The 11,858-nt window shown below is 42.2% G+C and overlaps 1 protein-coding gene across 2 annotated transcripts; it reads left to right on the top strand.

Annotated features, from left to right (window-relative positions):
- Window positions 1-25: 25 nt before the first annotated feature.
- On the top strand, window positions 26-11,682 carry LOC129703515 (alpha-1,4-N-acetylglucosaminyltransferase-like). 2 transcript variants are annotated; one of them, XM_055646052.1, is made up of 4 exons: window positions 26-421; window positions 6,497-6,574; window positions 7,579-8,039; window positions 9,536-11,682. In XM_055646052.1, exons 3-4 carry the CDS (start codon window positions 7,593-7,595, stop codon window positions 10,136-10,138), a joined length of 1,050 nt encoding a protein of 349 aa, XP_055502027.1. In that variant the 5' UTR covers window positions 26-421; window positions 6,497-6,574; window positions 7,579-7,592; the 3' UTR covers window positions 10,139-11,682. The 2 variants fall into 2 exon arrangements, with proteins under 2 accessions (XP_055502027.1, XP_055502026.1); XM_055646051.1 differs by lacking the exon at window positions 6,497-6,574 and having other exon boundaries at window positions 28-421.
- Window positions 11,683-11,858: the final 176 nt, after the last annotated feature.

Here is an 11,858-nt window from a genome sequence, read left to right as displayed (position 1 = left end):
TATCAGGTTCCCTTTAAATCTTTCTCCCATCACCTTAAACCTCTGTCCTATGGTTCACAATTTCCCTACTCTACGCAAGACACTCTGTACATCTATTCAAACTATTCCTCTCATGATTTTGTGCACACAAAATGTTCACCTCTAATTCCTCATTTACTGAATGTTGCCACCTCATCTGTTAAAATTACTTCCTGCTTTACTCAATTCCACCTGTTTTAATATATTCCTTGTTACCTTACTGCATGCATTCCAACAAATCGTTCTTCGTGTCACACCCATAAATGATCAAATTTCTCTTTGGGCACACCCATTATTCATAAATAATGTTACGCAAACATAAACTAAAGATACCAAATGCCAAATTAAACGATCGAGGACAGTCTCACAAAACATCTTCACTGACACTGCCAGTTTAAAACAGGTGAGTGACAAAGCTTGTAAACATATTTACTTTGGAATTATACTGTACTTTGTTTCTTATCTTGGAAAAAAAAAGTTTTATTTCCCTTGTGTTTGCGTTGTGTTGATATCTTCAAATGGAAAGTGATCTGTGGAGAAATATAACAACAGAATGTCCAGAAATCCTCCAGCTGCCAAACATTTAACTCCCCTCCCCATTCCCATACTGACCTTTCTGTTCTGGGCTTCCTCCACTGTCAGTGTGAGGTCACACACAAATTTGAGAAACAGCATCTCTGATTTCCCTTGGGTAGCTTACAACCCAGCGGTATGAATATCAATGTTTTTTCTAATTTCAAGTGATCCTTGAATTTCCTCTCTCTCCATCCCTCTCGCACTCTAGTTGTCCTGCTAGTTTCACTGTTCTTATCCCTTTGTTATCTCCTTCTCCACAGCCAACATTGGACCATTGTGGTCTCCACTGTAACTGGGTTATCAGTGCCGGCTCTGATTTATTCGGCACCTTTACATACCTTCTTTCCCTTTCCCCTGACTCTCAGTCTGAAGAAGTGTCTCGACCCGAAATATCACCTATTTCTTTTCTTCGAGTTGCTCCTCATCCACTGAGTTACTCCAGTATTTTGTGTCTCTCTTCTGCTTGCAACATGCCTTGGTAGTTTATGAATGTCTTATCCTGTATTCTTGATTTCACTAACCAACCGAGATAATCAATCAACAAAATTTGTATCTGTGCTATCTTTTTCATTGAAGACAGACATAAAATACTGGAGTAACTTAGTAGGACATGCAGCATCTCTGGAAGGAAGGGAAGGGTGACGTTTTGGCTCGAGACCCTTTTTCAGAGTCTGATGAATGGTTCCTCTAAGAAAGGGTTTGAAGAAGCATCTCGACCCTCACCCTCACCCATTCCTTCTCTACAGAGATGCCGCCTGTCTCGTTGCGTTACTCCAGCATTTTGTGTCTCCCTTCGGTTTAAACCAACATCTGCAGTTCCTTCCTACACTATAATTTTAATAACCAGTTTGTCTTCTGTCATTTATATATCTTGTACGCCTGCAGCCTTCCCCCTTTTGTTTTGTTTTGACCCCCTTGTGTCATTTGCAGCCCACACTCGACACTCGTGCTGTTCTCCAGTGTGATTAAAATTGCCTGCAAGACAAGTATGATTGCATCAAAACAATTTATCCATAGGAAAACTAAGTGTACTCTGAAGAAGGGTCCCCACCCGAAATGCCACTTAGCAATGTTTCCTTTTAAAGTAACTTTTGCCTAATCGTGTTATAAATAAGATTTCAATGGTTTGACATCTTTCGTTTTTGCTCTATGGGAATTTATGGTCGCTGACTGGTTTTACTGCCAAATATGAACTTGAATGTAACAAATACTGTTCTACTGAAGCCATGTTAAAACATGGAGCTTTTTAGATCTTTTTCTTTCCATCAGGATGATTATGGATATGAATGCTTTAATGACCCAGATGTCAAGCACAATTTTAAGATGGGGTGTAGAAGCGAAGTTACACTTTATTTGTGCCATGTGATCAGCACTAAGTTCCATAACAAAGGAGCGATAGAAGGTTCTGATAATTTTCTCTTTCTCTTATAATTCCAAACAAAATCTTTGGAGCTTGGAAGAATATGTGAGGCAGGACTAAATTAAATAAAGGCACGTCTTGGTGATTTAAAACTTAAGAGAGCACTGTTATTTGCTCTTGCGATAGAGCCCCTAGCAGAAAATATAAGAATGCATCCGAATATCCACAGTTTTAACACTAAACACTCTAATAATAAAATATCACCATACCCACATGATGTATTATTATACATTACAAAATCGCAAATTAGCATACCAAACTTATTAAACTTAATAGAGGAATTTGGTTCCTTCTCATGATATAGAATAAACTGGAACAAAAGCGAAATAATGACGATATAAAACCTCAAGAGCCGACACACCTTTTAAAATTCCCCTTTAGAATTGCCACAGAAAAATTTAAATATCTGGGTATTCAAATTACTAGAAAATACAACTCTTTATTTAATGCAAATTATCTGCCTTTACTTACCAAATGACATGCTCTGACCCAATTTTGGAAAACACCGATGTCTTTAATAAGCAGAATAAATGCCATAAAAATGATTTTTCTTCCACAAGTTCTATACTTATTTCAATCAATACCAATATGCCTACCTAAAAATTAAAAAAAAAAAAACTTGATTCACACATTACAAATTTTATATGGGACTATAAATTCCATATAATCCAAAGATGACATCTATGCAAACCCAAAGAATTCGGTGGACTTACACTCCCTAATTTTTTGTACTACTATTGGGCAGTGAATATTAAAAATGTAATTCACTGGTTGGACAACTCAACAGGCAGAATGGATAGTAATGGAGCGAGAGGATTGTTCTCCTTTTAACATAGGAGCGACCCTTCTCTCCCCAATAAAACTGAATAATACAATATACAAAAGAGATTTGATTATCCATAGCACAATACAAATTTGGAGACAAATAAAATTTACTCTCAAATTAAGAAACCTATTGCTTCTCTCTCCTATAGCTAGTAATCCGTCGTTTAAACTATCTATTATCGGCAAAACGTTTACTCACTGGGAAAGAATAGGAATTAAAACGTTTGGAGATATGTATGAAATGGGAAACCTTTTATCATTCTAAGAATTACAACTTAAATACAATTTGAAAAGTAATAAATATTGTAGATACCTGCAAATTCGAGATTACTTGAAAAACATACACAAGAATATCAAACTCTGACGTCAGATCTACTAGATGAAGGCATGAATAGAAAGGCGGAATTAAATAATTTAATATCATACTTGTATAATATTATTGTAAATATAGAGATACCTTCGTCAGATGTTATAAGAAGAGAGTGGGAACAAGAATTATCTATAAAAATTTCTAAAGACAGATGGGATAAATATTTGCTATATGTACATAAATGCTCGATTAATGTTAGACACATCCTAATCGAATTTAAAATCTTACAAAGACTCTATTACTCGAAAACCAAACTGAATAAAATGTTTCCAAATGTCTCCCCCATCTGAGATAAATGTCTATCTCAAGAAGCAACCATAGCACACTCCTTCGTATCTTGTATAAAACTTCATAAATTTTGGAAAGAAATCTTTGAAATCTTCTCAAAACTATTAAAAATAAAATTGGACCCTAACACAGAATTGATTATTTTCAGAACAATGGAAGCCTAACTAAGCTAACTTCATTTCAAAATTGTTTCCTTAACTATGGTTTGATAACGGCAAATAAACTTCTAATCAAATTTTGGAAAAATGCACCGACCCCAACGCTTAAAATGTGGATCACAAGCATGTCTGATAGAAGCATTCACGACAGCAACATTTCAATGGCTTTCATATAGAAGCCTGAAGAGGCTGGGAATAGAGGGGTTTGGACCACGTGTAAATGGAATTAATTAGATTGGCTTCATGGTACAGAGATGGTAGACTGAAGAACCTATTCCTGTGTTAATCTATGACTGTTAATTAGTTTTATCTGTCGTGATTAATCTGTTAATTTGTTAATCTGTCATTTTCATACGTTACCCATCCACATATCTACTGTTTCCCTCTCCTCTGACTCTGTTTGAAACAGGGTCTTGACCCGAAACATCACCCATTCCTTCTCTCCAGAGATGCTGCCTGTCCTGCTGAGTTACTCCAGCATTTTGTGTCTATCTTCGGTGTAAAGCAGCACCTGCAGTTCCTTCCTGCATTGTTAATTTGTTAATGGGTTCAACCAAATTGATATTGCTTTTAAATACATTGTAGTTTAGCATTAATTACGGAAGTAAACGATAGTGTTGAAGATCTACAAACGGTCTGGCCCCAGAAGTCAATAATTTTTGCAGTAATCTTAGCCACAGTATTTATATTTGAAGTCCACCTCCAGTTTAAATTCCATTGGAATATTTTAGAGGACCAAGAAACCTAGAACCAAGAAGGATGTGCTTTTGTCATTCAGTTTAACCACTGCTGCAGAACATCCTCTTCTGTGCTCTTTGTTTAAAGGTTGTCAACGAGAATTTTGTCATGTTTATGTTGAAGGAGAGACTGGGAAGAAATGTGGAAAGAGAAATTGCGTTTATCTTGGTTAAACATAGAAACATAGAAAATAGGTGCAGGAGGAGGGCATTGGGCCGTATTAAGTCAGCACCGCCATTCATTGTGATCATGGCTGATCGGCCCCTATCAATAACCCGTGCCTGCCTTCTCCCCATATCCCTTGACTCCACTAGCCCCTAGAGCTCTATCTAACTCTCTCTTAAATCCATCCAGTGATTTGGCCTCCACTGCCCTCTGTGGCAGGGAACTCCATAAATTCACAACTCTCTGGGTGACAAAAGTTTTTTCTCACCTCAGTCTTAAATGATCTCCTCTTTATTCTAAGACTCTGGCCTCTGGTTCTGGACTCGACCAACATTGGGAACATTTTTCCTGCATCTAGCTTGTCCAGTCCTTTTATCTATATTACTAAAACTCTGTTCTTGACCGGTTTCGGCTTTTCTGTGCTGCGGTTTCCGAGAGTACGCCGCCACCCACGGCCGTCATTTTTGGCCACCTCGCTCAGAGCCCCCCCTCCGCCGCGTTTGTGCCGAGGATTTTTCCCGTCGATGAAAATTGCCAGAGATATTAATGTTTTTACAACATTCCCCATTCTCTCTGCTGCCCCTGCTGGAGGGAGGGGGAACGACTATAAAACCAGGATTTGGTGTGCCTGAATCAGTCTCTGCAAGTGGTGTGCCTGAATCAGTCTCTGCAAGTGGTGTGCCTCAATCAGTCTCTGCAAGTGGCGTGCCTCAATCAGAGCTTTGAATGACACTGACAAATGTCTACAGCACTGTGAGTACCCTTAATTTGGTTTGAAAATGAAAATATGGTTAGAGGTAAAAAAGCACTGCCTGCAAATAGTTGTTTGGGTTTGGGTTGAAGTAAAAAGGCACTCTCCCTCTCTCTCCCCCCTTTCCCTCTCTCTCATTCTGCCCCCTCTCTCTCCCCCTCTCCCTCTCACTCTCCCTCTCCCTCCCCCCCCCCCTCCCCCTCCCTCCCTCCCTCCCCCCCCCCCCCCTCTCCCCCCCCCCCCCCTCCCTCCCTCTCCCCCCTCCCCCCCCCCCCCTCCCCCCCCCCCCCCCCCCCCCTCCTCCCCCCCCTCCTCTCCCCCCTCCTCTCCTCCCCCCTCCTCCCCTCCCCCTCCTCTCCTCCCCCCTCTCCCCCCCTCTCCCTCTCCTCTCTCCCCCTCTCCTCTCCCCCCCTCTCTCCCGCCTCCTCTCCTCCCTCCCTCTCCTCTCCTCCCCCTCCTCTCCCTCCCCCCTCTTCTCTCTCCCTCCCCCTCCTCTCCCCCCCCCCTCCTCCCCTCCATTAGCGTGAGTGTGGGATGGGGGGGGGGGTAGTTAGTGTGTGACGCTGCATGCCGCCTCCCCCCCCCCACAACCACACGTTGGGGGAACAGACCCAACGGATCTGCACTTGGTCTAGTAATTTCATATGTTTCTATAAGATCCCCCTCATCCTTCTAAACTCCTGTGTTTAGTTTTATTCTACCTCGTCAGTCCCTGTCTTCCCTCGGAAGGGACTGAATTCCATCCCACACCAGCAGAGCAACCCCCCCCCCTCTGCCCACCTGCCTGTCCTTTCTATAGGATGTATAACCCTGAATATTAAGTTCCCAAGCCCGATCCTCCTGCAGCCACGTCTCAATAATCCCCACAATGTCATATCTACTCTCAGTAATCCCCACAATGTCATATGTCAAGGTTTTCTTGTAAGGGAGTGTTTCCGGACAAGGGTTATGTTTTGAATAAAAATACCCACAGTCAAATCATATTTACAAGGCTGGACTTGTGTGCGCTATAATATAAAGTGAAAAATTCTTGATTGAAGTGTAATACCCTCCAGGGTCTTAAAAGTTATTTGAGGAGCCTTTCTCTGTACTTTACAATCTTCCACTGAAAAGTCGTCCCTAATTTCAGTTCCTATTTCTTCCAAGTCACCACGCTAACAATGTGATTAACAATATGTTTCTTATAGATTGTTAATAGAAACATAAAATTCTTAAAGGGTACAGAGGCCCGGGACCGTGGGAGAGTGTGGAGGAGGGTCAGGGTGGTGAGTACTTAAATCGGGCGCGGGGCCTTAACTATTTCACCTGGAAGATTTTCAGGGAACTATGTGTTGGTATTCCTAGACTCCCTCTGCTGGACAACACAACAAAAATACCTATCATTTACTGTGAAGTTCCTGGCCATGTTTGACTTCCCAAAATGCAACCACCTCATAGGTTCACAGCAATGGGCAGAGTACTGATCCATGAGGCACACACTCATCATAGACCTCCACCCTTCAGCAACAAGGTTCAAGCTCTGGCAGAATTAAAGCTCACAAACCTGTCTGACGAGGAAGTTGATAAGTCTGATGAAATGTTATTGACTGAAAATGTTGCTGCCTGTCCTATTAAAATTACTTCCAGCATTGTTTTTCATTTAAGGTAGACACAAAATGCTGGAGTAACTCAGGGGGACAGGCAGTATTTCCGGAGAGAAGGAATGGGTGACGTTTCAGGTCGAAACCCTTCTTCAGACAAGGAACTGTATTGTTTCCAGGCCAGCTGCCAGAAAAATACCTCATCCCTCCCTCCATCCAAAAATCGAATGCCTTTATCACTGATCTTTCAACCTCAGGCAATCCTACCTCCACGCCTCCACCCTCAATGTGCACAGCTCATGTCTACCGCCTCCCTAAGATTCACAAGCAGCACTTGCTACCACAACATATCTGATGCGGGGGTGAGCTAAGTCAAACAAAGTGAGGGCGAGGCAGAAGGTATTAAATTCAGGATGGTCGGTCGGGTGCTGTTAATCCCCAACAGGGTTTACAACACTGCTATCTCTCCCGGTATAATGAATCTCTCCCGATATAGCCATCAGGACCTATTTTAGTATTGATTCCACTGGTACACTCAGTCCTGTTAATATTTTAAAAAATCAGTTCTAATTGCTTGACAATTGTTGTCTTTTGAAGTTTCAGATTTCTCAGCATGCTCCTATCCAAAGCTATCAAAAAAAATTCAGGCTCCTCCACACTGGGAATAATACTTTTTGATTTATTCACAGGAGCCTTTGGAGAAATGTCTCATTGCCATACCATGATTCCCATTCATCACATATTTATCGTTGTCCTCATAATTGGAGCTAGTGTTCTGCTATATGTAAGTTGGGATTTGAAAACACGACAAAATGTTCAAAAGCACATGGTAGGAATGTCACACGTGGAAGATGAAGCTACCCTGGATGATCCTCACCCACTCCTGAATCCTGGGATTATGCTTGTGGAAATAACAGACAATGCGGAGCTGAAGCCATTGGTGATGTGCTCAGTGGAGTCTGCTGCTCGTCAAAACCCAGATAAAACAATCTATTTCTTCATGAAGGGGTTCAGTGGCAACTTGAGCCAATATTCAGAGCCTAAATACAGACTCATCCCGTTGCTCTCCTCAATGAAGAATGTTGTTCTTCTACCTTTAAACGCTACCAAACTGTTTGAGGATACTGCATTGAAAATTTGGTATCAAAAGGTAACCAATAAGAAGAAAGTGTGATGTGTTACATTTTGGGTCGTCAAACCAGAGTAGGACTTTCTCAGTGAATTTTAGGGTCCTGGGGAAGGCTGTAGAATAGAGGGAGATAGGAGTACAAGTACATATTTCACTGAAAGTAACATTATAATTGGACAGGGTGGTGAAGAAAGTTTTAGACATAAAGATATACACAAAGTGCTGGAGTAACACAGCGGGGCAGGCAACATCGCTGGAGAAAAGGAATAAGTGACATTTTAGGTCGAGACACTTCTTCAGACTGAGCGTTGGGGAGAGAGTAACTCGGAGTATGAAAAGGTTTAAAACAAATCTGAGGCGGCACCAATGACGAAGCAAAAGTGGAGTCCCCAATGATCAATTCTTGGCTGTGGGGAGGTGATAACAATGAAACATACTGCCCTACATTAGTGAAAACATTAGGTATAGGATGTTGATGATGTTGCCGTTGCACAAGAAGTTGATGAGGCCCCACCTGGAGTTTTGTGTTTGTTTTGATCATCCAGGAAAGATTCCATAAAGTTTGATTGAGTGAAGAAACAAGGACTAAATTATAGGAAAAGGATGGACAGGGTAGGAATTTGTTCTCGAAACTAAGGAGACTGAGGGATGATCTTATAGACACCATAGATCTTCCACACAGTGAATGGTCTGTCTACGGAATGAGCTGGAGGAAGACATTTGGACATGTACATAATAGGAAGAGTGTGCATTGACTATTTTCTTCCTGGGAGTAAGTTGACTCGGTTTCTCTGAAATTTGCGTCTAAGTCTGGTCTCCCTGAAGGAAGAATGAACACACTAAATGGAGTGCAGTAACGTTGCACCAGATTGATTCCTTGCATGGCAAGTTAGTTGTCTAACAGAAATTGAACATCTAGGGCCAATGCTCCCGCAATATTCAGTGTTTAAAATAGATATTAATGAACACTATGCTGTCTGGATTGGATTATTTCAGTCAAAATAACAAACTGCAATGGGTGCAAAGATGATTTTTAAGGAAGTTATCAGTTCTAGAGGTTTTGAGTTATATGGAGAGGTTGGATAAGCTGTCGAGAGCGATTGAGCTCCCACGTCGGGGCGGTCTAAGCTCCCACAACGGGACGGTCGAAACTCCTGTGGCTTTGAGTTTCCAAATCGGTCCCTAACCAGGGACTGCGGGTTTCACGATGTTAAAGTCTGCAGCATTCCGCAGGTTGGAACACCAAAGGCCGACCCCTGGCAAAGGGATCGCCTGCTGCAAGATGTTAGAGTCCACAAGCTTCGCTGTTTTGTAGCTCCCGAACTCCCAAACACGAGGCCACCAACTCCACGATGTTCGGCTGCAGTGCAAATGTTTTTTTTTGACTGATAATTTGATTGATAAAGGATTGTGTCACGAGGAAGAGACAAAAAGACTGCATAAAGAAAGACTGCATGTTTAGAAAGAATGGAAATTAAGATAATGAATTTAACTTTTTTTTGTCCATTATCCCCCAGGTAAATCCAGAAAAGGAGAAGTTTTGGACCCATGTGTTTGCTGATGGCTGCAGATTAGCACTGCTGTGGAAATATGGGGGCATCTACCTGGATACTGATATTATATCAATGAGGCCAATGCCATTTGCTAACTTTACATGCCCTGAGACTGCTGGAACTGTCAGTAATGGGGCTATAGGTTTCTCACATAGGCATCATCCTGTTTTATGGAATTGCATGGAAGATTTTGTGGCCAATTACATTGGACATATTTGGGGTCAACAAGGCCCTAGACTGCTTACCCGTGTGCTGAAGAGATGGTGTCAGACGGATAATCTAGCTCCCTTCATTGGCAAAGAATGCAACGGCATCTCTTTATGGATCACAAATCGGTTCTACCCAATCCCACATCCAGCTTGGAAGAGGTACTATACTACTTGGGAAAAGAAGGATATAGAGCGGACATTCTCAGCAACGTATGGAGCACATGTCTGGAATTATATGAATACCAATGATGCAAAGAAAATCATTGTTGGAAGTGGATCATTAATTGAAAAATTTTTTCAGTTGTATTGTCCAACTACATACAGAAAAGTAATTCAGTTGAATCATAGTACATGGTGATTTATGTCCTGATGTCCTTGTTTTTAGTATGTCTAAAGTGTGTTTTAGTATGGGGGGGGCGGGGCGGGAATTGGGGAAACTGTTTTTTAGTCACTTACCTCGGTGGAATGCGACTTTTCTCCTAGTTGCAATTCGCCCTCCCTCGCGGCCTAATAATTTGGATTGGTGTGGCCTCTCCCGGAGTCGGGTTCAGAGCTTCACCGGTGGACGCAGCGCGGACTTTCCATCGTGAAGCTGGGCAATCCCTTGCCGCGGGTCGCTAGAAGAAGTGCTCCAATCGCTGGCCCACAGAGTACGACATCCTGAAGCTGCGGTTTGTGGAGCTTCTAGCCGCGGGCATGGCGTGGACTTTCCATCGCGGACCGGGTGAGCCCGAAGCAGTGCTCCAACCGCCAGCCTGCAGCCTATAACATACTGATGCCGCAGTCTGCAGAGCTTCTAGCCGCGGGTGCGGTGTGGACTTTAAGAGATCCGACCGCCGGCCCGAGTTCTAAAACCAAAGGCTGTGTGTCTTTGTTTTGGAAATGCTAAAACTGTGTTGCCTTTGGTTTGGAAATGCTAAAGCTGTGTTGCCTTTGGTTTGGAAATGCTAAAATGTGTTGCTTTTGGTTTGGAAATGTTAAAATGTTTTGCCTTTGGTTTGGAAATGCTAAAACTGTGTTGCCTTTGGTTTGGAAATGCTAAACCGGTTTGTCAACCGGCAGCCACAAACCACTACACATTAATGACATTGATCTGGAGTTTGTCAGTAGCACTAAGTTCCTGAGGGTGCAGATCACGAACAGTCTGACCAGGTCACAAATCATCGCATCACTAGTTAAGAGAGCGCAGCAGCGTTAGCACTTTCTGCGCTGGATAAGAAGACCTCACCTCCCCCATCCCGTCCTCACCACTTTCTACAGGGGCACCATAGAGAGCATTTTGACCAGCTGCATCTCGGTCTGGTTTGGGGACTGCAAAGCCTCCGACTGGAAGTCCATGCAGAGAGTGGTGAGGACGTTTGAAAAAGTCATCGGGACTTCTCTTCCTTCAATCCAGGATATTGCGTGCAAACGTTGCTTGTCCAAGGCCAACAGCGTTATAGAAGACCCCACACATCTCCATCATGGACTGTTTACTCTGCTGCCCTAGGGCAAAAGGTATCGCAGTATAAGGAGCAGAACGGCCAGGTTTTGCAACAGCTTCTTCCCCCGAGCCATCAGAATCTTGAATTCCATATAATGCGCCGCAACAATGATCAATTTTATCTATTTTTTCTTTTTATCTAATGAATCTTTTTATCCATATCCTTTTATCCATATCCTTTTTATCCTTTTGGTGTTTTATGTTGCTCAGTGAGCCAGATGCAACAAAATTTCGTTCGGACTTGTATTTGTTGATTTTTGAATGACAATAACGTCTTTGATTGATTAATTGATTGATTGATTCATAAAGCTGTGTTGCCTTTGGTTTGGAAATGCTAAAGCTGTGTTGCCTAATTAAAGTTTCCTTGCCTAATTAAAGTTGCCTTGCCTTCTATATAATTAAAAGTCTAATCTTGACTACTTCCTGTTTGCGCTTGATATTGATTTTAGAAAAAACTCTACCACGTACGGTTGTGATTTTAGGCCATCCTACTCAGAGTCCCCCTTCCGCTGATCAGGTGCCAAGGATTTTTCCCATCGATGAAAAATAAGGGTTATTTGTGTTTAAAAAAGGTTGAGATTCTCTCTCTCCTGTC

This window comes from Leucoraja erinacea, chromosome 14 (genome assembly GCF_028641065.1).
Source record: "Leucoraja erinacea ecotype New England chromosome 14, Leri_hhj_1, whole genome shotgun sequence".
Taxonomy (NCBI): domain Eukaryota; kingdom Metazoa; phylum Chordata; class Chondrichthyes; order Rajiformes; family Rajidae; genus Leucoraja; species Leucoraja erinaceus.
The sequence above is the reverse complement of the archived record's forward strand: the minus strand, read 5'-3'. Positions and strand labels throughout refer to the sequence as shown.